Source organism: Hypomesus transpacificus, chromosome 11 (genome assembly GCF_021917145.1).
Source record: "Hypomesus transpacificus isolate Combined female chromosome 11, fHypTra1, whole genome shotgun sequence".
NCBI classification, from domain to species: domain Eukaryota; kingdom Metazoa; phylum Chordata; class Actinopteri; order Osmeriformes; family Osmeridae; genus Hypomesus; species Hypomesus transpacificus.
Genome location: NC_061070.1, coordinates 12532228 through 12559629, shown reverse-complemented (window position 1 = coordinate 12559629; position 27402 = coordinate 12532228). Strand labels below are relative to the sequence as shown.

Genomic DNA, 27402 nt, shown 5'->3' with positions numbered 1-27402 from the left:
TCCTCTGTCTATCTGCCTCCCTCCCCGCCTCGCATACTCAGAATGGGGTGTCAGTGCATTCTTAATAAGGGCTTGGCTGGTGGCTTGTGGCTTGTGTACAGTAGAACGCAGTGCACTGGGCATGACAGGACAGTAGGTTTCTGCTGTGGCAGTAGGTTCCCTCTATCTGTCCCGCTCTCACAATGAATCTGTGGTTTTGCTTCTCTTTCAGAGAATGTGGAGGCTCCTCGAAACGCAAGTCAGGTAAGACGTCTTCACCCTGTCTGCCTATTGAGAAGCTTTGAACCGACGCTGCACCTTTTGATTAATGACTCAAATGAATGAACTTTTAAACATGTGTAACAATGATGTGTGAACTGTCTCCGATATCAAATGACCAACATTGTATAGCGAGCTGTATGTGGTAGTATGAAAGTCTATAATGGGCATAACTGTGTGCGGCGCTTTTATGAAACAAGACAGAACTTAAAACTCTGATGAACACATTTCCCACTGACAGCTGAACAAAGCAGCAAAGAAACCAATATGATAACATATCAGCCCTGTGCTGAGGACACACACCCGGACCTAGCCTGGCTTTTAGAGATGAAAGGGTTAAGCAAACAGCATTGGATGGGAGTGACCACCTGTTTGTGGTGCTATGCTGTGTATCCGCCATGCTAGGGTTGGGTGGTAGGGTTCAGACGTGTGTGTGTGTGTGTGGTTGGACTCGTGGGTGGGTTTCACAGAGGACTCAGAGGAGCTGGAAGAACAGCTGTGTATCTAAACTATGACCATGAGTGTGTGTCTTTGCTTGTGTGTTTGTGTGCGTGTCTGTGTGCTTGTGTGTGTGTGTGTGTGTGAATGCATGTTATTCTTGATTACCTTGCCACAATAAATATAGGATTGCACGCTTTGGGCTGCATGTGCTCCTCTAAATGTCAGCCATAGGCTGTGGAGGCTTCTGTGAACTCAAGTTTTGCAAATGATCCTTAACACAAGCCTGTTGTAATCATTACTATAATTGACTTAGGTATGTATTTGTGGTCAGACCTTTTTTTATCTGGCCGCCTGCACTTTCTCTGCACCTCTTTTAGAACTAGGGCATATGCATTGAAGTTGCCACCAAATGAAATAAGACTCCAAGTTAATTTCATTATATACTCCATGGTATTGGGCCTTTACGTAATAGCAAATTCCATTGACATAGAGAAATGGAAAGACTTCAGGTCAGTGTGTCTCTTAGCCTACATTCAGTCGGTGCTACAAATTAGACGTGTTTCCATGAAGATGGAGATTGGAGGCCTGGGCTATGCTCAAAGTAGGAGAAGTATGTGTGACAGTTTTACATTGTGCTCCTGATGTAACCAAAATTCACAGTATTCCCGCTAACCATCTCCTGCTGAGGTCTTCCTTAGAAGAGAATAGTGAACAGTTAACCCTGCTGAGAGATATGAATTTAGCTCCAGTGAAGCAAGACAGCACAGAGAGTGAGCATGTGGCCAATTTCTTGCTGTATCTGCAGCTTACGGTCTCTGTAATGACATGCTGCGGGTCTCCCTGGAGAGTTGAATGAGCCTCGACTCCAACAGGAAAATGCTGCCCCTGGCCACAAAACTGCAAGTGGTTTCAGCTGGGTTTAGGAAGACTGTCTACCTGGTATGGAACTGCCGGAGCTATGACGCTCTAATCAACATTGACTTCATCATCATGCTTTCTCTCTCTCTTTCACGCTCACTCTCTTTTTTCTCTTCCCCTACCTGTCGCTTCTTCTTCTCTTCCTCTTCTACCCCTTCCCTCTAAACTGCTGCCATTGCTAGGGGCATCCCTGTGTTGAGTCATCTATGGATGAATCCAAGGATACGACTCAGATAGTGTGGCAAGTCTTCCCCTATGATTGAATGGGAGTGATACACTGTCCGACGAGTGAATTGCTCCTTCATGTGGTTTCAGTAAGGCTCTGGCCTGCAACTCAGTTATTGTTCTCCAACTGCAACTTCCATTGCAATCAAATCAATAGCTCATGGGGCTCTCCAAAGCAGTCCACTCACAGTTGAGTCAGTTGAGTCACTCACAGTCAACATCATATTCTTGCTCTTTATCTCGAGAGTCATGAAGTAACACACCTTACTTGTTATGCACTGTTTATCTTAGCGTCCCTTTGCACCAGTCCTCTTTGTTTTGTGAAGAAACTTGTTTGTTGAGCTTGAGAGGAGCAAGTAAAAAATTAACCAAACGTACAACATTCAAAACGTGAAAAGGCTCGGGACTCTTTGCAAAAATGTCGACTGATACAGCAACGGTCAACTTCTGGTTAACTCTCTGTTTCTCTACATGCTGCATGTGCGCAGTTCATTCACAGGTGGGCATTTTCGAAGGGCAGCTTCCGGAAACAACATTACGAGACAGTGCATTTGCGCAAACGTAGGAGGCAAAGAGTGAGAGAGGGAGAAAAGGAAGGCAACGAGAGGGGTGGAGTGAAAGAAAGAAAGAGATAGAGAGAGAAAAAGGGGGAGAGATGGGAAGGGAGCAGCAGAGGGATGGAGAGGCTCATCGAGGGGAGCGAGTGAAAGGAAGACGGAGCACTCGGGGGTGCAGTGCATGTGAAAAGCAGATGGAGGGAGGGAGAGAGAGAGAGAGAGAGAGAGAGAGAGGGGGGGGGGGGGGGAGAGAGAGAGAGAGGGGGGGGGGAGAGAGAGAGTTTTACGTGGCAAATGGAAACCATTTCAGAGTTACGCTCGGACTGGGGTAGTGTGTGCATGTGTGCAGCCGCGCTGACTTCAGAGGAGCCAAGGGCCTCGGGAGGCTTCGGGAGCGGTGGGTGTGTTTGTGCGCGTGTGTGTACGTGCGTGTGTGCGCATGTGCAGAGGAAGGGGGGAAATGTGGGGTCAAGGTGTTGGTCTACTCAGGGGTAAAGGGTAGTTCAAGAGGTATGGGAATGTGTGTAGGGCACAAATAAGTGTTTGGCCCGGTTCAGGAAATCATTATGGAGGAATATATGCTCCTCTAACTCTTGAACAACCATTGACTGTGTCACACTTCTCTTGATAAACACCCATTGAATACTGAGCCCACCTTCCAGACAGGGCTTTTATTCACAAACCGCCATCCAGCACATGGCACCTGAAAGATTGAATTCACACAGACTCACTCGGGTGAAACGTCTCTCTTATAATGACGGTCTCAAAGGTCAGAGAAGGTTAAACATGCCATTATACAGTGCCCTCCAAAAGTATTGGAACAGTGAGGCAAATTCCTTTATTTTTGCTGTAGACTGAAAACATTTGGGCTTGACATCAAATAATGAACGTGAGACCAGAGATCAACGTTTCAGCTTTTATTTCCAGGTATTTACATCAGGATCTGATGCACAACTAAGAAAATATCACATTTTGTTTGAATCCACCCATTTGTCATGTGAGCAAAAGTATTGGAACAGATATACTTAAAACATATTTAAGTGAATAAGACTTAATATTTAGTTGCAAATCCTTTGCTTTCAATAACTGCAGCAAGTCTGTGACCCATTGACGTCACCAAACTTTTGCATTCTTCCTTTTTGATGCTTTCCCAGGCTTTCACTGCAGCCTCTTTCAGTTGTTGTTTGTTTTGTGGGGTTCCTCCCTTCAGTCTCCTCTTAAGCAGGTAAAATGCATGCTCTATAGGGTTTAAGTCTGGAGATTGACTTGGCCAGTCTAATACCTTCCATTTCTTGCCCCTGATGAACTCCTTTGTTGTTTTGGCAGTGTGTTTTGGGTCGTTATCTTGCTGCATGATGAAGGCTCTGCCAATCAGTTTGGTTGCATCTTTCCTTAAATTGGCAGACAAAATGTTTCTGTAGACTTCCGAGTTCATTTTGCTGCTGCCATCATGTGTTACATCCTCAATGAAGATTAATGAGCCCGTCCTAGAAGAAGCCATGCAAGCCCAAGCCATGACATTACCTCCACCGTGTTTCACAGATGAGCTTGTGTGTTTGGGATCATGAGCAGTTCCTTTCTTTCTCCAAACTTTAGCCTTTCCATCACTTTGGTAAAAGTTAATCTTTGTCTCATCAGTCCATAAAACTTTGTCCCAGAATTTTTGAGGTTCATCTCTGTACTTTTTGGCAAATTCCAGCCTGGCCTTCCTATTCTTCTTGCTAATGAGTGGTTTGCATCTTCTGGTGTAGCCCTTGTACTTTTGTTCATGAAGTCTTCTGCGAACAGTAGATAGTGATACCTTCACTCCTGCCATCTGGAGGTTGTTGCTGATCTCACTAACAGTTGTTTTAGGGTCTTTCTTTACAGCTCTCACAATGTTTCTGACATCAACTGCTGATGTTTTCCTTGGTCTACCTGTTCGACGTCTGTTACTTAGTACACCAGTAGTTTTCTTCTTCTTCAGGACATTCCAAATGGTTGTACTGGCTATGGCCAATGTTTCTGCAATGGCTCTGATTGATTTTCCATCTTCTCTAAGACTCACAATTGCTTGTTTTTCACCCAAAGACAGCGCTCCGGTTTTCATGTTGTTTTCACCTCTGAATACAGTCTGCATAGACAAAACCTATCTTACCCAATCTGAACCTGAGTGTAGACATTCAGTGGTATTTATTGATTGAATAATGTATGTAATAGGACACACCTGGGCAACAAAACACACCTGTCGGTCATATGTTCCAATACTTTTGCTCACGTGACAAATGGGTGGGTTCGAACAAAAAGGTGATATTTTCTAATTTGTGCATCAGATCCTGATGTAAATACCTGGAAATAAAAGCTGAAACGTTGATCTCTGGTTTCACATTCATCGTTTGATGTCAAGCCCAAATGTTTTCAGTCTACAGCAAAAATAAAGGAATTGGCCTCACTGTTCCAATACTTTTGGAGGGCACTGTATGTAGAGTCAGAGTCATTATATGTCAACCTCTTAACAAACTCTGAAGTTGCAGAAAGAAACACAATTGTAAATGGTTAAGTCTCTCCATGTTGACTCTGTGTAGCAGTAGGGCGCTGCACTAACCCACTCCAAACACTTACACTGATCTGGTATAGAATTGTCTCTCCGATTTCCAACCTGGAAAACCTTCCATCCCAGGAGCAGCTAGCAAGCTTATTGGGATAACTTCACCAATTGGGGTAATCTTCAAACACAAAGTTTGGGCCAGTAGGGACATTTAAGGAAACCAAAGAACAACTGCAGAAACAAGAGAGATTTCTAGATTTGGACAGATGTTATGGATCTGCATGTACAGTATGCCTGTGGAGATCATTTATAACAGTCTCTTGTTAAGTTCACTAACACATAAACAGAAACTTCCTGTCTTTGTGGATATCATTCAAACCATCGAATCTAAGATTCAACAGATTCGATTTCCACCCGCAGAGGATTGAGGAAGTTAGAAAATTGGCATTGCAGTTTAGTGATGTGATTGCATCTGTGGAGTACATTAAACAGTATCCCTCCGCGTCCCCATCCACCCACACACTCACAGCTGATGGCCCAAACAAAGACCTCTCCCTCTGCCAGTTCCTGTCCACATATGGTCCTACACTCTGCTCTTGTGAGCTGCAGCAGAACTTGCAGCCTACAGCTTCAGCTCTGGGAGCACCAAACTGCTCCACAACCCAACCCTGAGTTTGAGATCTGAACGTCTGACAAGGAGAAAGAAAGGGAGAGAATGCCCTGAGGTAAACCAACAAACGGTTTTGAAATCCCCAACTCCCCTGTTTCCTTCTCAGAAGATGCATTCTTGCAAAGCTCCCAACTGTCCTCTTGGACCAAGCTGCTGTCGAGCAGTGTGCGTGTGTGGGTGTGTGTATGTAGGGAGAGGGTTGGGGAGGGGGGGGGGGGGGTAAGACAAGGTGAGGGGGCGATAGGGAGTGCATGGGTGGGGGCAGGAAGTGTATGTATAAATCAGAGGGAGGAGAGACATAAACAGAGAGAGTGGCTAATATGGCTATCTGATCACAGTCTAACGTCTGCTGGAGAAAGCTCTCTTTTAAGAGCTCATAAATAGCTCTGTGCTGTGCATATGGGGGGAGGGATCACACACACACACACACACACACACACACACACACACACACACACACACACAGAGGTCTATTATGGTTAAGGCTGTTTCACCTCATTTTTCTCACACTTGTACGTCTTGTCCTGGTCTTTTCTTCCTGCTGATGCAAAACATTTCATTTCCTGAACAATGTTGAAATATTAGCTTTTGTTTTTCAGCCCTACTGAGTGTGCTGACAAAGCCTTTACTCATTCATACAGACTAGAGTCTAGAGGGTTTACCTCCCTAGGTAACATCAGGAATTCAGCCATGTGCTTCAACAACATGATTTGAGGTTGTTCTACGTGAATTCCCAAATCCTGATTGATCAGACCACGCCCCATTGGGCTTTACACGTGTGTCAGGAAATGACATCAAAGAAAGTGACTGATTTCCCATTTTTGACAAGTTAGTGTCCAGAACTTTTAGGAGATGGCATTTATTTGATTTGGGGTTGTCCGCCATCCATCTTACTATCGTTCATGACAGTTCATAAAAATTCCTTGGTTTTTCTTCCATTTCAGGAGCTTGGCTGTGATGACTAGGCTCTGAATTTGGTGATTCAAAGAGATATATCATAAAACATGTGGGACCAAAGCAAAAGCCAGAACTTTCCAAAGCAGGCTCCACTTTTGAAAAACCTCCGGTGAAGCTGTGAAGGTTGTGGGCTCTCAGTAAGGTATTTCAGCAGCTTGGGGGTGCGATCCTGCTCTCTCTGATAGGATGAGCTCCTCTCTGCCTACCCACCCAAGCCTGCGGTGAGCAATGCTTTTTACGCAAATAATGTGAACGCTACATAAACCACAGATAAACCACACTGATTCAACGTCAGACTCTGGAAGTATCTGCAGTTTGGATTCTATTAAAGTTGAGCTCATCCAGATGATTTATGAGTTCACTCACTTTCCAGATTTGTCTTTCAACAATAAATGGAGATATAATCCTAAATTACGGAAATGTGCATCTTCAGTCTCAGTTAATGTCATCAGGTCCTCTCTTTCGACCACCTTTATCCAGGCCATCTTAATCACCCCTTATCTCAGTCCCTTCTGTTTATTGGATGGGATTGCAGTTATTTTCCATCCTTTATGTAAGAGGGTTCTTGTACCTTGTTCCAGATTCTGAGTTTACCACCATTTGAATTATGTTTTTATTACATCTTGTTTGACTTTCGTTTCAATTTTTCTGCCCACTTTTCTTTATTAAGTTAGCTGAAACTGAATATTCCACTCTACTATCTCAAAGGTTTGTTTGACAGTCAGTAAAACAAAAGCTGTCAGAGTGCAACCTGAACCTATGAGTTCTTCAATTGGCACTCATTCATGCCCTGACCACTGTAACCTAGAACACCAATAATTGTAAAGAACTACTCACATTTGGTGAATGTTACCTACATGTACAGTGATGCTGACCTTGAGCCAGAGGTGATTGGGAGCCAGCAGTAATGTGTGAACCAAGCCTCTGCTGCAGCTGACCCTGGTTAGTTCTGCTGCTCAGATGGGTTGTCTCCATTTGAGGTACAGCTGGATGTGCTTTGAGGCCATTTGCATGGTTTCATGGCGTATAGTGGTGTGTAGGTTTCTTTGAAATCGTGCAACAGGTAGCTATTTTTGCTCTTCAAAAAGCTGAACCTGGCACTTTCAAAATCTAGCATGTGTACATAAACAATGATGGACAGTACACAATCAGATTAGTGATTTAAACAAGTTACAATTAGTGCTTACAAGGCTTACAATTAGTAGTATAATGTAATAATAATGTTGAAACCATAATGTTGAAACTAAGCCATTGCTGGCACCTACATGGTTAACCCAGAGAGGAAGCTGTCCATTGGCCGGACAGAGTGAGAGTCAAGTCTCTAGAGTTTCACAGCAGCAGAGGCTCCGCCCTCCCAACTCAGCTCCAGCCCCCTCATCTGGTTCTATTTAAGGCCTCTGGTGTCGACTCTTTTGATTGGCGTACACAACCCCCCTACTCGTCCTCCAGCTCCAGCCCCACAGAGCAGCAGGAGGAGGAGGAAGAGGAGAAGGAGGCTTTTTAGCAGGCTGTTTATTTTCCAGGGGAAACCGTTCCTCTCTTCTAGTCCTCTGTTCCGTCCACAAGCGTCTGCAGCTCTCTCTCTCTCTCCGCCCAGCCCTCTCCTCCTTTACGATCCCTCTCTAGCTGGCCACATCCACTCATCCTTCTCAGATCTGCTGGACTACGCATGAGGCCCCCCAACACAGTAGAATGGATTCTCTCTAGCCAGTTGCCGGACAATTTTGGACTTTCTGGGAGCCGTGGTTTCTCCTGGCCTCTGCTCTGCCCCGGGTGTCGGGCTGCTGGGTGGTGATCCATCTATATGGCCAGACTCTTGGAAAGATGCACTGAGCCCAGCTTGTGTTCCAATTGGCTGAGCTCCTCTGACAAATTGGCCTATGGCGCAACGGGTGTCCGGCAGTCGCTCTCGCAGGCCCGCGGGCAGCAGCTGGCTGACGGCATGTTTTTTCCCATCCACGCCAGGTCTGGACGGCGCGGACCCCATGCTGCTGGAGCAGTACGTGGTGGTGGCCAACTACGAGAAGCAGGAGAACGCGGAGATCGGCCTGCAGGTGGGAGAGGTGGTGGACGTGATTGAGAAGAGCGAGAGCGGTAAGTCGCCTCATCTTTCCTGTGCAACAAGGCAGCTTCACACACAGCACACGGATGCCTTAAAGGCACTCGAAACAAACACGTACGTGCACAGCCGCCGCGAGATGACACCCTCCCGTCACTGGAGCAACCCTCGTCCCACCAACCTGTAACCTCTTCCTCCTCTTGTCCTACTGCTCCAATTCTTCTGGTTCCTTTTTCTCCTGCCCTCCTTCTCCGCGGTCCCTCTTCCCCCTCTCCCCTCCCTCTCCATCCAGCTCGTTGTGCCGTAGCCCCATCTGGAGGCTCGATTTGGCCTGCTCTCAGCCCTGTTTTCCCCCATTGTTGGTTTAGGCCCGCGGCCAGAATGTTGCCTTCTGCAGGAGGAATGCCTCCCAGACTCGTATATTAAATCTCCCGCTCACTTGCGTGGAAAGAGAGGAGGACATGCTGGATTTACTAATGCCAGCTGCACAGAGTCCTTAGTCAGCTGTTTGAACCCCTGAGGATGGCCAAGAAATAAACAGTAAAATCACACGGCCATCAGCCCGGCAACCCTAAACACAGTGAGCGCATCGGGGATCAGGGTGATGGTCTGTCCCAGTACAGCCAAGGGGAATAGCCAAAGAGCACCTGCCTAAGGCTGGCCCTTTAAGAGGTTTCCTCCATCTCCAGAGCAGGCTGAGAGTCCGAAGGATGGGCCCTGTTGCTGGGCCCGGTGTCCAGCTTTAATGGTGTGCTGAGACAGTAAAACAGTAATGGGACTCATGTGTTCCTCAGAGAGAGAGAGGACACAGAGGGAGAGAGAGAAAGAGTAAAAGTGATTGGACTTCCAGGTCGGGTGTGAGTGAAAGCCCCATGCCACAGACGCCTGGAGGAAGAGAGGTGATTGAGTCTGGCTGCTTTGTACTGCCCTCCCTCTGCGTGTCCCTGTTTGTTTTTCCTGCCTGGCCCAGGAGGACTTCACCCCACTGGGGAGCCAGTCAGGAGCGGATATCCCAACACCTTGAAGTCTCTCTGCCAGAGGGCCTTATCATGCCTGTCCTCAGTAATAGGTTTGAACCTCTGGACGGTCCTCATGCTCCTCAAAGCCGTGCCTTTGACCCCCATGTCATTACTGGCTTGATCCTGGTGCCTTTCATGATAAACTAAAGTATGTTCCATTATAGAAAGGTTCACACCTGGTTGGCATCTTTTCCCCTCTCACTGCTGCAGAAGGTTCATCATTAAGAGATCAGAGAGGTCACTCCGATATAAGTTTAAACCAGGCTCTGCTAAACAGGAGCGAAAAATACAGACCATTTGTGAAGGAGGGTTGTATTCACGGGTAAAATACAGTGGATTATTTTCCACGGTTAGTTTAAAACATCCTGTGGCCACGGGGACACTTTACTAAGCCACTGATGAAGTCTTTTATTGAAGTAAATACTGTTCAGACCTCCTGGGTAGAGGGCTAAGGGCAGTACAGCACTTCCCATCAGCAAGCTGGACATCTTCTGCACTGGATGTAGGCTGAGGCACAGAAACGCGGGTGACATCACTCCCAAACCCTCTGCCAATTGCAAACAAATCCAGGTGCGCGTAAAATATTTCAGAGCTCGTTTGGTTTAGCATCCATTTCTAGCAGGATAAGTGCGCCTGCTTTTATGGCTCCTGACAGATTGAGCTCTGAATCACAGGCCTAAGTAGTGAACATGTTGGCGATGTGTTCTTTAAGCACTCATGTGGCTCAAAGGTGTGCATTACCTCTCTTTGTGATCACTAAAAGGTGCTGCAGGGTTTTATAGAACCAGAAAATATACACAAATCCTCAAGGTGATTTTGGGTTGAGAAAAATGTGTTGTAAATTAAATTCATTACTAATAATATGTCTTACACAAGAGAACCTGGATCTGAGTGGAGTGTTATTGCCCTGGAAGCTATCACATCAGTTAATCATTTCAGCTAAGTTTAGACTCATTTATTGTTCGCAGTGCTACTTGATAGTACCGCCGAAAACTCTTCTAATTTAACATGTTATTGCTCATAATTACTTGTAATTGGAAATCATTGTCAGGTGTAGCCAACCGTTGCTCTGAGCAGACAGGCATTAGCTATAGTCTGGCTCTGAGACAAACCACTGGAATATACAGAACAGTGAGTGCTGCCCAATGCGGTAATGGAGATATTTCCTTACCTTGTATTAGATAATATATGCCTTTGACGGGGCACTGAATCTAGGTCAAGTCATAGGCTAGCTCAGCTCTCTGAGTTTTCCATGCTGCAATTCCAAGTCGACTTACTCTTTTCCGTTGCAATGGTTTGATACTGCTTTAGCATTTTGACCTATTTACACTTGAATGTTATTTGTAATGATCCATTACTGTTCGTAATGATTCATGTTTTGTAGAGTGGGTATTGGGTTAGGCATGTTTTGTCTGCGTCAGGTACATGTTTATTTAACAGTGCTGAAAAGGGCACAATATGTTTTGGATGATCTTTTCGAAGAATTGTTTTTCTGTTTTTCAAAAGATGATTGCCCAATATTATATCTGGTAGTCATTAGACTCCCAAAAACAAACTGGATCTTCAGTACCAAACCCAGAGAAAAAGATTGAATCTGTCAAAAGTAACATGTTTACAAAGTACCGTTTAAATCAATTTGACTATGTCCTATTTGTTTGGTTGTGTTGTCTTTATTTCCCTATTTGTGGAGAGCTGGCCAGAGACAGACCCTTGCTGGCTGAGGAGGGGAGAAGAGAGGAGTGCAGGCAGAGATTCAGGGGGAATTTGGAAAAAGCCATTTCCTGCCAAAGTTAGCGGTTCAGAGAGGTTGGTTCATTATAATGGCTTAATGGATCCTCCAGGATGCCTCCTCGGCTTACAGTGTGTTAGCGAGATGCTAACCAGAGCTAAGCTAGCGCCACACACCCACTTTTTAAACTGTGGGTCTGGGTTCACTGTGTGCTGTCGTTGACAATTGGGTTTCAGCGGCTAATCATATAGGAAAGGTGAGGAATTTGTGGTCTGTTTTCCTCAGTGACTTTGCTGCCTGTCTGCCTGCACCTCAAAGGCAGTGCTAGGCCAGCCTTGCCCAGTCTAACCCAGAATATATCCCTCTGCCTCTCGTCTGACTGGTCTGAGTTTACTTTGGCTCAGCTCCAAGTCAAGATCAGCGTTTCGGAATTGTAATTTAACAAATAAACTCCAGGAATGTCTGTCTGTGTGAAGAGAGGGCAGCTCAGATACTCCTGCCACCCCCCCATCCAGAACCCCCCCTACAATAGCCCTACATTATGTGTGTCAGTGTAGAAACCAAAAGCATGTGTCGGTCAGTAGTGAAGTGTAGGAACAATGTTGTTTTTGGAAGACTTGTTTCAATGCACTTCATCAGAGCTCAGCATCGTTGTATGACCGTTGTAGTGACATTGGACGTTCAGGTGATTAATAGCCTACGATAACAAATGTATTTGTTTTCCTCTCAGAACTCTGCATGTTAGGTAGAGCTACTCTAGATGAAGAGAAGGAGCTGTTGAAGTGCACTGTTTAACCACTATTGGGAGACAGAAGGGTGCTGTGTCCAGACTGTGGACGTGGACACAGGGTTCCGCAAGGCGCCTTTCACTTAAGAATGACCATTAAAGTTAAATAGCGTTTTAAGGGGTGGTCTTTCAGCACTCAAGGATTCCTGTGTCTGCAGGCTGCACTGCTCAGAGGCTGCAAGGCCCAGCGTCCAGAGTGGGCTCCATGAGGGGACCCTTTCAGATTCTGAGGGGGGGGGAGAGAGAGTGGGTTGTTCCTTAGGTCAACATTAGTTCTTAAAAGTCGTTTTGTGTCGTTTCTCGCCCACTTCTCGTAAAAGAACCACCCTGGTAATTGGAACCAGTGTTTTATGAAAACTGGAAGTGTGTATATTGAAGTGGATATGTTTCTCTGTCTTTGATACTGGATACAGTGCTAATAAATACAGAAGCTGGAAATGAATGGCTTACTTCTCCTACAGTTCCTCATTCTGCTATCAAATATCTACAGGGGGGTTGAGGCTCCGCACTCCATTGCATTTTAACATCTCAGAAATGCCCACCAAGCAAAGATAAAGTTACAGTCAACATATCAAATGCGGTGAATGAGCTAGTATTGACCAATAATTTGTAAAGGTTTGAAAGTTGAACTTAGTACAGTACTGTTTCCCTAAGAATCGGGCTGCTAATAATTATTTTCTGTGGCATTGTAGAACACATCAACCATATTAAAAGATACACGTTTATTTAATTTTTTTGTGATACGTTCTATACATCTTAAGAAGTTGTTTCAGCTTTCCAGTTCAGAGTTTCGAAATGAGGCCTCGTCTCACCCTCAGATGAGCTCAGATTCTGTTGCTGGTTAGTGTTAAAAAGCAACCTTGAGTGTTTAACCTGATAGTGTTTCCAGACAGAAGATACTCTAGGGAAGACAAATAGGGCTCAAGCCCTCTCCAGCAGATAATGTAGGTGCCTCTCTCTCATCTCCTTTCTTATGGAGAAAGACCCGGCAAAAAGGGGTTCAAGCACAACTTTATCACTTTGAAGTCTAGGCCAAACATCTGTACTCTTGCTATACTTTCTCCTTTCAGGAATATCCATTGCAGCTCCCATCACAGTTTCAAGCTGACCTTCTCCTCTCTTAGCTTGCTGCTCAGAGCAACACGTGTCACTCCTTCAACACGTGTCAAGCTTACATAATCATAGTTTATAGTCATGCATTTTCTTTGTAAACCACAGGTTTTTTTTCCAGTGGTGTTTGCAAATGTTCTCTGAAGTATGTGTTTCAAGCTGTGTAATGAGGCTGACTCAGGCAGTTTGTTAAGGTGGGAAGAGCCTAATTAAAAACGTCAACGGCAACCACTTCATTCAGCCAGTCCGGTTTTTGTAGCTCACAGCAGGCCATGTCAAACATAAACTCTCAACATACCAACAGCTCCGCTTTCATGCTGATCATGCTGTTTTTGATTATTTCATTGTAGTGCAAACAGCAGTGTTGTCAAGACAATGCATTTATTTTTTTATCTGTGTAAAAGTTGTGACACTGAGGTCAGTGTTGGTGGTTTCGATTGTGTGGTGTGGTGATGTTACATGAGAACATCTCAAGAGGGTTGTGGCTCGAAGTATTATCTAACTGAACCACTGTCCAACAAGAGAGAACTCAGTACTGCATTTACCATTGAGCCTGAGGGGAGAGTAACTAGAAAGTTTAAACCTGAAAGCCATCTCTTTAGGTGTGCATACTGTATTTTGCATCATTGGGTAGGGAGACAACATGTGTTTATAGGTTTTTATCCATATTTAATATACACATAAGGATATGTGTAGGGAATTGTGTGAGACAGATGTGTGTAGTTGCAGACTGGGATAGAGATCCATGCAGAGCTGTGGAAGGAGGCTCAGATTCGGGTCCGGATACAGACTAGAGGTGAACTGCAGATAAAAATGCAGGTGTAATCGTATTTCTTTCCATGTAGGGCTTTCAATCTCTACTTCTGGACTGTGCCCAAACTTTCTGGGGGATGGTTCAGACGCCCACATACATACACTGACACGCACATTTTTATTCAGCGACATCTGCACAGACATTTCCTGAAATTCTGATAACAGGCGGATAAATATTTCCTCATATTTTATTTCCACATACCATCTCACCTTTCAGAGCTTATGAATGACATCTGGGTTGGCATTGTCCGTACTCTATACAAAAATGTCTGGTAAAAATTTGGACATCTTTTCAAATATGTTTTTGTGTTTGTCTTTGAGTGTGTTAGAATGAAATTCAACAAAACACGTTCTTAGATGATTCACACTTATATGATATAAACCTGACTTGGCCAGGAAACCGGCACTTGTGTAGTGGGTGTATGTTTTAAAGCTGACTTTTATTGACTCTTTTGAGGTTGGGTGAACTCAGCCTAAGCACCTGCCATATGTGTGCATTGCTAAAAAATACAGTCAAGCCAGTCCTAGCCATCAATAATACTGTATATTTACTCAAACCTCTGAAAGTGACAGAATTTTTTCTCTGATATGTATATTCAGATGTCTAGCTAAGTGCTTTTAATTAACATACTACCTAACATAGTACTAACATACGACATTCTTTCACTGTATACTCTTATTTGCTTTTCTAACTGCAGCTGCCAATTAGCAAATGTGCAACTGACATAGTTTCTTCAGTTGGCAAGCCAATATAAAAAGGAGAATTTTGTGTTCTGAACAGTTTCTTGAATTGGAACGATAAAATCCCATTAGCAAGGTCAAAGTTATCAGTATTATGGGTACTGTGAAACTTATGTTATGCTATTGTGTGGTTGTCCTGGGGTTTGTCAGTGTGTGTTTATACATAGTTTCTTGCTTAAGGTCTCAAGCAATTAAGGCAATAAATATCAACAAATAATGTTTTATTTGGAACTCTTTCACATCATTATTCAATCCACAAGTTTTCAAGCCTCATGAGAAGAAAAATGTCTCCATGTGAGGGACTAAGTTCTATAGACACTATTTGATTTCTTATAGATTTCAGTTCTGAGTCAAATTTATTAGTGCATTTTTCTGAAGCCAAAGCTTTGGTGTAAAGACTGAGCACATGATATGGCTTGTTAGGTCCTTGAGCACTGGCCAATGTGAGGCATGTTGCCAGGTCTCAACAGTGAGGCCTTCTCCTCTGGACCCACACACAACTTCACTGGAACACAGATGCTCCAGCAACACTGCCACTAGCATGTGTTGTCTAGTTCCCAGGTCATCAAGTTCAAAAGAAATGCATGTTTATACAGTACCTGTTCATATACAAAGTGTGAAACGTTATAATATTTGGAAGATTTGGAAAAAATGTATTGAAATATATTCAGTGCCATTAGTTGTAAATGACACATACGCTACAATAGCCATGTAAAGTTGTTTCATTTATCTACAACATAGCCAAAATCAAGTATTATAACATACAGTATATCTTGATTATTTATTCTGGAGCTTCGAACAGCAGAACAGCCTACAGAACAGTCTTGTCCTGTATGGGTTGTCAAGAGTTCTTGGACCCTTCCTGATTCCTGTTACCACAGCAAACAGTGCATACGTGGAGCTCAACATCAGACAGAAAGTTTGCAAGGCTTTTGTCACCGTGTCTCCTGCTGTGGCCAGATGTGCTGTCTCCAGAGCGGGGGGGACACAGAGAAGGTGTCACGTGTCACCACTACAGTTTGGACATCAAACATAAAGCGACTGTAGTGTCAGGTTACTGTAGTGTTAGGTTACTGTAGTGTCAGGTGACTGTAGTGTTAGGTTACTGTAGTGTCAGGTTACTGTAGTGTTAGGTTTCTGTGGTGTTAGGTTACTGTAGTGTCAGGTTACTGTAGTATCAGGTTACTGTAGTGTTAGGTTACTAGTGTTAGGTTACTGTAGTGTCAGGTGACTGTAGTGTTAGACTACTGTAGTGTTAGGTTACTGTAGTGTTAGGTTACTGTAGTGTTAGGTTACTGTAGTGTCAGGTGACTGTAGTGTTAGACAACTGTAGTGTTAGGTTACTGTAGTGTTAGGTTACTGTAGTGTCAGGTGACTGTAGTGTTAGGTTACTGTAGTGTTAGGTTACTGTAGTGTTAGACTACTGTAGTGTTAGACTACTGTAGTGTTAGACTACTATAGTGTTAGGTTACTGTTGAGGCCAGAAACAGTGGTCTGTGTATTGTTTGGCGGCACGACTCTGAAAAACGTGCGCATACAAAGTAATGAATGACTCACATGACCTTGGAACATAACACTTTATTAATCAGTCATATTAATCAATACAATAGTACAACTTTATTCTGTGCTCACAACCGTTTCAACTCAAGCATTTGTCCGGGAAGGGTTTGACAAAGCAATGAACTCATATCCCCAGGAATCCAATCCTATCAGCTTGGACACTGTTATTGGACATTTCATAAGTTCTGCCAATAATGTTCCACCCTTTTAAATATTTTTTGATGCTGACAACTGTCATGGCTAACAAGGCCAAATCAGGGTTGAAAAACAAGACCAGACAATCTTCACCGGGATGATTTGGACCTTAGTGACAGCTATAGCCTGTGGTTGCGACAGAGACAAGACTGTTTTCCTCATGTCCACGTGTCTCTCAGTCATTCCTGGAATACAGAGACTGGATTCAATCATGGCTAATAAACGGACACAGACATCATGCCTGAGATGGAAGAAAAACACCCCTCTCATAATGTAGCTGATTGGAAAAGAAACTATACTGAATGATGCTGTGTTAAGTCACAAATCTTGCAAAAATCTGTCCAATATCAAGTAAGAACTAATATATTACACAAAGTTCATTTTGTATTTGCCACCACCTACCTTAACTCACCCCACTTGTTTAACCTTGTTGACCCTCCTCCCTCTCCCCCAGGCTGGTGGTTTGTGAGCACTGCAGAGGAGCAGGGCTGGGTCCCTGCTACCTACCTGAACTCCCACAGCGGAACACGGGATGACCTGGAGCTGGGCGCCTCCAGGGCTGGAGAAGGTGAGACCACAGCCTCCCTCCACTTCCTACCCAGCTCCACACACACCCACACCCCGCACCCTACCCCAGCTCTGTCAAGGTAGAGTGGCCCCCAAACCCAGACCCACCGCCGCCGCCTGACGACAGTGTCTGACGTGCCGGTGGTGTGAACAACCCCCTCTGTGCTCCTGCCACTGTAAGCACTGCTGCACAAGCGGAGGATTCAGCCTTGAGTAAACACCTACTGTAGGAGTGGTAATATACACACATGCATACTGTGTACACACACACATACGCACAAGCCGCAGCCCTGGGCTGAGGTGCCCTGAGTGACGTATTGGATCCCTACAGTCCTGCCAGTCCTACAGTACAGTACTGCTGTGTAGAAGGCAGCAGCGATACAGTCCAATAGTACAGTACTGCTGTGCAGAGGGGAGCAGGGATACAGTCCTACATTCGCAGAACCGACCACCGGGGAGCTTCTGCTAGGGGATGGTAAACGTATGAATGAGGTGTGTGTTTACACTGCTTTAACGGTAGGGATTGAACTGTGAAGATATTTACGAGTCATGCTCCACACTAAGGTCAGTTCTAATGTTTGCCATCCCAGGTCTTGAGGTAAATCATGTGATTCCCCACACTGAGGATAATTGTCTCTCCAGATGAGAGGGGTAAGGTTACTGTAGCTCTTTGTCCTGCGTTCTACCCTCACAGTGCTGTCCAAAGCCCTGATAAGAAACACACCTAAACATGTGGGGTTTGCCAAAAGACCATGACCAACGGATCCAATCATGCTGTCATCCTAATTTACCCTCCCCGGTGACTTACAAAGTCATCTAGTCCAAGCTGTGTCACAGCCCAGTTCCTCTCCATGTTATCTGAGCTACATTGCCTTTGGCACTGTGCCTGTGCAGTGTCACTCTCTTTGGTCAAATACATGCTGTTTGGATTTCAACATTGGATTTACGGTGTGCACAGTGCTATCTACAATACCTACACTACCTGCAGTGCCTTCAGTATGCATGCATGTATTCTTGTAGGAAAACCCCCCAAAACTACGAGAGGCACATGCTTAATTTGCTTGCATCTTACACATCCAAACAAAAATTCAGATTTTCCAGCAGTGTTTCCAAGACTTAAACTGTACTTAATTTGGACTCCAAAACAATGGGTCCCGTATTCCCCCTGGCACTGTATATCATCAGGGCTGGGCGAGAGAGGGGAGTATGCTGGATGTAACAAACTCTATATCAGGATGAATGGTTCTGCAGCTTCACAAAATTCTCAGTGGTATTTCTCTTCCCTAGCTTTATCTACATAATGCTAATTCATTCCTTATGAAATGCTGCGTAGCCGCAAATACTGACAGACAAGAAAACACACTCACACGGACACACACAGGTTACACACCAAGCTGATAGCAGACGTTGCCAGAGTGATTAGGTGACAATATGTCTGTGTGATTAGCTTTCCTGTGTCTACTCAGTCATGGGAATGACCAGGGCCACATGCGGCAGCCTAAACCACCACTCTGTCACAGAGATGGAGATGGAACTCTGTAGCAGGGATCTGGAACACATGATACAGCCTTAAGAACCGCGACAGACAGTCTGCGTTGTGGATCTCTCCCTCTGTGTGATGAAGAGTCCCTTCATGACAGATAGTTGGATGTCTTCCTTCCTGGGGTGGTCATGTTTCAGACTTGTAATTCTTTGTCATGGGTTCTATGATGTGATACTCCTGATATCTATAATATTTGAAGGCTCTATGTTTGGAGAGCTATCCTGCTCTGCCTACTCCTAATTTGTAATTATGGATGGATTAAATATGTGGGTCAACTTTGATTGTCAATTTAGGTTTTTCAAAGGATGAAACAATTTGTTGTTTTGTCATAATACTTCCAATTTACCTTGCAAGTTCAGTCTGATGTGTTTGATGGCTGCTAGATATTTAACTGATGATAGATGATGGGAAATTATTTTAATTTAAATTATCTAATTTCGCCTCAAAACATTACTCCAAAGGGTGTTTCCCAGCTCCAGTACGCAAAAGTCAGAAAATGTTTTGATCTGCGCCCTGAAATCCTGTTTATTTAATCTATTGAATAAATGGCCTGCAATGTGTGCCCCAGATGCTTCTGCAGGACAGGACAGGACAAACATGCTAACAACGTCTGCTAATTACAAGCCCCAGCCAACATGGCCTTGTTTTACGTTTCCTGTGTAACATTTGTCCATCCTCACCATTCACCACTGCAGCCCATTTTATATGTCCTCATCCTTCCATGTAACCCACTAATAATGGTCTGTCGATAGAATCCATGGTGTTTGTGATGTTTGTGCTCTCCTTTCATGTCGCTGTGTTTGTGTGTGTGTGTGTGTTTGATGCGTGTGTTTGTGTGTGTGTGTCTGCTCGCCATGTGTGTCCCTCCATCAGTCCCTAAACGCCGTAAGGCCCATCTGAAGAGGCTGGACCGCAGATGGACGTTGGGGGGGATGGTCAGCAGGCAGCAGAGCCGAGGTGAACCAACCTCAAACTGTGTTTAGTCCCCTTCTCTCTGTCCACCTAACCCGTCCACACCCTATCTGCCTATCTGTGATGTTTGCCTTTCCCCGTGAAACTCCACCATCTTGAACCAACTACATGCCATTAACTCACGCGCCCATACTGTCACTTTGTCAGAGAGTAAGGAAAAAGTATAATTCAAGTCCCATCAGTCCTGCAAAAGCATATGTGAACTCAGAAACTTTGATATCAGTGTTGGAAAAGGAATTTACTTTCACATCCTGAAATTACCTCATGTACACGATTTATTATAATTAACCTCAGCGTGCAATAGCAATCTTTTCTCAATTAAAATTAAACTGGTCCACTTATCAAACTGTTATTGCGTTATAGACCTTGGTAGACCTCATGTAACATTTCACCACATTATTGGAGTTTTATGAGTAAATGAAACATGTACGTTCATACTTTTCTGTGGGGCCTCGACATTTATCGAGCTGAGGTGTTGAGAGCAACTTGGTCAACTGATAAATGAAGCCAATAAAGAGTTTTATTCATCTGTCTGTCGAAGAAATGGTGAAAAGTGTTTGTGCTTGCTCACATTACCCTCTCCAAGGCCAAGCTTCGGTTTTTTTTCTCCAAAAGATATGCAGTTAAACTGCTCGCAGAGGAGAGTTGATACTGTATTCTGTTGGAGTCCAGCTCCAAGGTTTGTGCTTGGCAACACTGTGGACGGAGCACACGAAAAAAGAGTGGCCTCTGAAGTAGAATGAGCTTTTCCACTGAAGGAACTAAATCTTGCTGAAATAGTGCTGACTGCAGGAAAATAGTTTATGAAAGTTATGCAGGCGATGCATGTTGTGGTTAACATAATATCTGATTCAGAGTTTCCCCCCCTGGCGACTGTGTGAGGGTGAAGGAGGGTGAGGGAGAGGAAGGGGCGGAGAGGGGAACCACAGGAACAGGGTTGCCCCTCCAGGGACCGCTCTGCCAGGCCTTTAAACACACAGACCGGAAGCCTCACGGCTCTGGAGAGAGGAAAGCAGAGCAGGCAGGAAATGTCCTTTCTTCCTCTATTAACATGGCTGTACCTGGACCTTAGTTTTTCCATGTAAAGGGAATTCCTATTACATTCCCATTCAGGTCTCTTATATTCTTACAGGATGAGAGGCAAGGACTTTTGCCGCAATATCTCTATCTCTCTCTCCCTTTGTCTTCTTTCCTTAATCTCCCTGGTATTGTTTGAGATGAGGTCTCTAATGACGAATAATTACTGTCACTAGACCAATAGGAAGTTACAAATCAAGATGGCGCCTGTGTCTTGCTAAGTGTTGAGATCAGAAAGACTGACCGCCCCAAATCTGTTACCCACGATCTGTTAATAGGACTATTCCCCAATGTGATTTTGATCGGAGACTCTTCACATTCACCAAAACATTTTTGAACAGTCAGCACCCCGCCATTCTATCCTTTGATGAGTTGTCAGGTCTACAGGACTGTTTGCCTTTTCTCTTTATTTTTCTTTCAGTAATGCTTAATTTTCTTCTACCTCCTGTAAAACACTTCCATTTTTCCATTGGTCTGAATAATGGGTTGTTATTGTAGCGCTACAGTAAGGTTGAGAAGCTGACAGTAGCCTTTGTGTTCCCACGCCCTCTGTTGGGCCTTGCAGAGGAGAAATATGTGACGGTCCAGCCGTACTCCAGCCAGGGGAAGGATGAGATTGCCTTTGAGAAGGGGGCCATTGTTGAAGTCATCCAGAAGAACCTGGAGGGATGGTGGTTTATCAGGTAAGAGAGACTGTGGGGTTTTTAATACTGTCATAACAGTGAATGACCTGCCAAACAAAACTATCTTCTGTTATCATGGCTCAGGTTTACACACGCTCCTTATTTCTCTCCCCTCTTGCCATGCTTTTCCCTCTCATCCCTCTCTCCCTCTCTCTCCTTCTCTCTCACGTTCCCCTTCCCAGGTACCAGGACAAGGAGGGCTGGGCCCCGGCCTCCTACCTGAAGAAGGTGAAGGATGACCTTTCACCCCGTAAGAAGACAGTGACAGGACCGGTGGAGATTATTGGAAACATCATGGAGATCAGCAACCTGCTCAACAAGAGGACCCTGAGTGAGAGGGACGTGCAGGTGGAGGGCCTGCCTGAGGAGAGTCCCCAGGTGGCCAGGAGGGAGATCAGTCTGCCCATGCCCTGCCCTGACTCCTGCCCAGGCCCTGCTCTGCCGGAGAGCAAGGTCAAACCTGAGCCCGCCTCCCCAGCCGTGGCCCGCATCGCTCCACACAGGATTGAGATTGGTGAGTTGTCACCGGAAATACATCTTTTGGATTTGCCTAACTGTACGTGTGAGTTGGAAAAGGAACAGAATATATAGGTTTGATAATAGGATGTTATCAACTGTGCTGCTACACTGATTACAGTTTGAATGATTGATTTCTCCCTCCTGTTTTAGGCTCCCCAATCCTTAGGCAAAAGCCTCCTCCTCGAAGAGATGCAACGCTGGTCAGTGGCAAATGTGTTATAAATATGTTAATAAATTCTCAAATGAACTCATATAAGTGTCTGTATAAAGTTTTTGTTGCACCGTTTTAAAGTACTGTGTGTGTGGTTGTCTTTACCCAGGGATTTCAGTTACCTTCTCCTCCAGAGCCCCCTACAGTTGAAGCAGAGTACTACACCATTGCAGAGTTCCAGTCAGGCATAGCAGATGGAATCAGTTTTAATGGAGGACAGAAAGCTGATGTAAGAATTTTTGTTATCCAATTAATCTAAAATAATATTGTTTTATTGGTCTGAATTCCACTTGTTTTGTGAGAACGGCAGAATAGCTTGTGTGTCTGGATGTCTTGTTACCTAGGTGATAGAGAAGAACTCAGGGGGTTGGTGGTATGTCCAGATAGGAGAGAAGGAGGGCTGGGCTCCCTGCTCCTATATCGACAAACGCAAGAAACCCAACCTGAACCGACGAACCAGCACCCTCAGCAGGCCCAAAGTCCCGCCCCCAGCACCGCCGGTCAAGAAGCAGGATTCCGAAGAGACAGCACCTCCCAGCAGCCCTGGCTCTGAGGCCCCAGAATCCCCTGTGTCTCCTGGTCGACCAGCATACGAGGAACCAGAGTACGACGTGCCTGCCATCGGAGACCTGGACATGGAGTCTGAGTTTGAGTTCCTGAGGGGAGATGGCTCCTCGGTGGACGGAAAGAATGAAGACGCCTCCTCCTCTCACCTGTCCTTCAAGCCCTCCCCAGCCTCCTCTGTCCACAGCGCCTCCTTCAAGATGGGCGAGTCGTTTGAGGACGTGTCCCAAGAGGCTGAAGAGGAGTCGGAGGCGGTGGAGGAGTGCATCTATGAGAATGACGGATTCAGGCCCTTCAGAGAGACGTCATGTACACATTCCAGTGGTGACTCTGACTCCCCCAAGACAAATGTCCCTTCAGAGACAAGCAGGCCAGCTCATTGTCACTCCACCCCAGGGGGCAGGAGAGCGAGCAAGAAGAACCAGTCGGAGCTCAATGGTAACCAGGTTCCTACCAAGCCTGAGGGAGGAGCCACCAGTCCCAGAGTCGTCTCCTCAGACTCCACCACTGACCTCTCCAAACAGTCCAGGATGAAGAAAGAAAACAAGGAGGAGAGTAAGATGGCAATTACCAAGCCGAAGCCTGTGGTCAGACCCAAACCCCAGCTGGTCAAGAACTCCAGTGCTGAGAAAATGGACATCAGCAGTTTGAGAAGACAACTGAGGCCTACGGGGCAGCTGAAAAATGGCACCTCCAAGGCAACCAAAGGTGAAGACTCCGAGACAGCGTCCGTCATCTCCTCAGAGGACTCCTTCTCCTCCTACAGCACCTCCGACCTCTCCTCCACCTACTCCAAAGGCAGCCGGGGTGACTCAGACCTCGAGAGCTGCACCCTGTACCGCACCACAGACCCCTACGAGAAGGTCCAGGAGTCTGAGGTGAGCTTCCCGGGCGGGGTGGAGGTGGAGGTCCTGGAGAAGCAGGAGAGTGGCTGGTGGTACATCCGCTGGGGCGAGGCAGAGGGCTGGGCTCCCACCTACTACCTGGAACCTGTCAGGCAGCCGGACGACGCGGCTGGGTCCGAGTCCGACGGGACCCCCACTAAGCCAGGCAGCCTGAGTAAGTCCAACAGCCTGGAGAAGAACGAGCAGAGGGTCCAGGCCCTTAACAACATCAACCAGAACCTGAAGCGGATCACCCCGCCCATCCCCTCCAAGCCACCAGGGGGGCTATCGAGGCCCTTGGGCCTGTTCAATGGCTTTCAGAAGCAGAAGAATGGGACCAAGCAGCAGTTGATGGTCCGTCCCCAGTCAGTGTTCATCTCAGCCCCCATCATAGACGCTCCCAGCCCTGTGGGGTCCCTCCGGAGGGGCGAGTCTCTCAACGCCACAGACCATCCCCGCTCCAGTCCCACTGTCAAGCGCAATGCCTCCTTCGATACACCTCCTAGAGCACCTGCACCAAAGGGTAACGCGGCGTCACCCAATAGGAACAAATCCAGTAAGGGCAGCTCCGAGTTCTTGGGCCGTGGGCCTCAGAGAAACGACCTCACCACATCCACAGTGAAGCCCAAACCCATTGAGAAACACCACATCATCCACAACAACCTGAGAGAGCTCTACGTCTCCATAGCGGATTACCATGGCGACGAGGAGACCATGGGGTTCCCAGAGGGCACCAGTCTGGAAGTTCTAGACCGGAACCCTAACGGTTGGTGGTACTGTCAGGTTCTAGATAGTGGCAAGCCCAGGAAAGGCTGGGTCCCATCCAACTACCTGGAGAGAAAGCCATAGGACTAGACACTTACAGTGGCTAAAGAGGTCGGGTTTGGGCCAGAGACTGAGAAGTTCAAGGTGAAACGTTTTACTAAAGGCATTATGAAGGCATTATGTTTGAATAAAAGGTAACAGGAATTTCCAACCTAGATAGCAGCCTCTTTCATATCTAGCAGCAACAACAGTATCCCATATTAATTACCACAGAAACCCCCAGTGGAGAACTTTGCTTCTTGAAGAAGACATTTACAGTTAGAGGTAAGATGCCTTTACACCGCCCTATGACTAGAATTGAGCTAAAATAATTGCTAATAATAAGATCCTTAAGTTGATTTATGATATTTTACTTTTCAGCTTTTTGCATGTTATGAAGATTTGTTCACCAACAATTTGGCCCTGCTTTACATAAGCATTTTCTCAATGTTTTGTATTTTAAAGATACAGTATGTCAGTCTATGCTTTTCATATTAAGAAACATCTGCATGTTTAGAAATTACGTTTCTTGTGAGGATTCATGTTACTTAATATTTTTGTAGTTTGTAATTTTTTTACACCATCTGGTCTTTTGCATCTCTTGTACATCCGAATCAATGTTTGAAACCAATTCTCAGATGAGCCTATATTACACATTTTCAGTAACGTGTTTGAGAAATGTACTTGTTTCCCTTCTTGTTGATACCAATATTTGTGTCCTGAGGGACAGCTGCGGGTTGTCTGCCAACCCCGCTGCTCATCTTCTTTCATATGTTCTACATACATTTTTGCCCCAGGTTTCAGGAAACAAATATTTATTGAAAGTTAGTGGGGTGAAATACAGTCATGAGTTCCTTTGAAGTTGATTTTTATACACAAACAATTTCAACTCAGTCTTAAAGTGCCCCCTTGTGTTTGGAACATGTTAAAACAGTTTCAAAGTGAACACATCTTCACCAATGGGTTTTTATAATGCCTGACACAGATTGCTATGAAAAAATCATTTGAGTCAAAATATTTTGATGCATGGATTACAATTGTGTAGATATGCGATATGAAAAACTAATTACCAACATATCCTCAGTAACTTCCCTTGACGAGGGCATTATGTAAACTTATACTACCATAACTGGCAAACCTCAATTATTTAAATGAAAACCATTCAGTTATGATGAATCAATCCAATAATTACAAATAATTTCCATATGTGTAAGCAACTATTCTTTTTTTTCTTCATTTCTACTTTGGAAAATGTTTACAGTATGTATTTGTAAAACAGTATGCTGCCTGTTTGTAGATGGTTTCAGTAGAGCATAATGACAAATTAAGAATGATTCAAGTACATCATACAACTGATTATTGTTCAGTAGGTTTTGTGTTGTATGAAATGCTTTAAGAAATTGAAATGAGGAATTGTGCAATAGGACAGACCCACCATTTCAGATTAGAGACATATCCTTGAATCAGCATCTGACCAGCATTTAGGATTCATACATGTACTTATTGTGTTTTTATTTTAAAGTGTATAGCTTAAATGGGCCTCTGGTATTTGATATGTGGTTGAACATATCAAATCTGCATTCATTCATATCACAATCAGTAGTCATGACAAGTCATCTCACTTCAGTGCACAGCCATAGACAGCTAATAAAAGGTTTTTAAACTCAGGTCCTGTTTATAAGCAGAGTCACTTAAGAACGTAATCATATATGTTGAACGTATATAACCAGAAGCCAGTGTTATAATGTTTGGCTAATTTATCAATAGATAAGATGGACGCTTTTTGTTAAACTAATTTCAAAACCACATTGAATTAATGAAGAGAATGATAATTAACTTCATGCTAGATTGACCTAATGACTAATTAGTCCAGTACTTATTTGTGTGAAGGTTGAGCATCTATGTACAGCTCTTCCAACTCATGTACAGTCTGCATTAAAGTGGTTCCCTATGTCATACGGTGGGGTATGCTGACGTAAGAAGATATTGTCTTCAACAGAACGATATTTACAACCGACATGATGAGTTGTGGTCCTCTCTTAGGCTGGTCCCTCCACTGGGCAACTGAGGCTAGACTTCTTCAACTTAGAAGAGAGTTACAGCTGTCTGCTCTGTTAACAGTGTGTGTCTCTGTGCATGTGTGATTACCAGTGTGTGTGTGTGTGTGTGTGTGTGTGTGTGTGTGTGTGTGTGTGTGTGTGTGTGTGTGTGTGTGTGTGTGTGTGTGTGTGTGTGTGTGTGTGCGTGTGTGTGTGTGTGCGTGTGTGTCTTTCTGCATGTGAGAGTGTGTGTGTGTGTCTTCCTGCATGTCTTAAGAGTTTGTGTGTTTGTGTCCATTTAAGGGCATATGTCTGTACTTGCATAGGAGAGTGTGTGCATAGGTTAGTGTTTTCACAGCTGTACACAGACTAAGTCTCGTGACTTTAAAGCGGAGGTGTGTGTATGATACAGTAGTTGCTTAAAAACACGCATTTTGTGCAAACGACCAAATATTTGCCGTTATCTTAAGGTGAGGATAGAAGAGAGCTGATTAGCAGTGCCAGAGTAGTAAAGAGGTCTGATGCTGAACATAGGGGCCCAGAAGAAGGAACACATCTATAACCTACCTTCACATATCAAAACCAACAAAGATAAGTGGTGTCTTCCTAACATTTAGTTACTATCAGACCTGCATAGACTGTATGTCTACAAAGTGATTTTACTTGTTTAACATGAGTGAAATGAGAAATTAAATGTTTTTTAATGCAACCTTAAGGTCCATATATTATTTACAGATGCCACAATATGTGAATTATAATGTTCTATGTTTTTGATCCTTGACTTTCTGGCTCCTTTTGATAGTGAAGTTTATCTATGTGGTGCTAATAACTTGTTTTCCTCCTGAAAATAAATTATACATTTCGTGCCCAGTGCTTTTATCTTACACAATATCTGGTTTATGTTCATGTCTGGACTGTTCAAAACAAAGCTGTTTTATTTCAGTTTGTCCTCAAGAGGGCAGCACAGCCTTAA

General features: G+C 44.7%; 1 protein-coding gene across 2 annotated transcripts in view; it reads left to right on the top strand.

Moving 5' to 3' along the window:
• The window catches only part of sh3pxd2aa (SH3 and PX domains 2Aa), a 40683-nt gene extending 13365 nt beyond the window's left edge, over window positions 1–27318 (top strand). The window contains exons 6-14 of one of the 2 annotated variants that reach the window (XM_047029749.1): window positions 212–243; window positions 8519–8647; window positions 17021–17134; window positions 19550–19633; window positions 21291–21408; window positions 21591–21922; window positions 22078–22127; window positions 22248–22367; window positions 22483–27318. In XM_047029749.1, coding sequence (XP_046885705.1) covers window positions 212–243; window positions 8519–8647; window positions 17021–17134; window positions 19550–19633; window positions 21291–21408; window positions 21591–21922; window positions 22078–22127; window positions 22248–22367; window positions 22483–24435 — 2932 coding nt within the window. In that variant the 3' untranslated portion in view covers window positions 24436–27318. The remainder of the gene's footprint in view (window positions 1–211; window positions 244–8518; window positions 8648–17020; window positions 17135–19549; window positions 19634–21290; window positions 21409–21590; window positions 21923–22077; window positions 22128–22247; window positions 22368–22482) is intronic. The other variant, XM_047029750.1, reaches the window with a different exon arrangement.
• The last annotated feature ends 84 nt before the right edge of the window (window positions 27319–27402 follow it).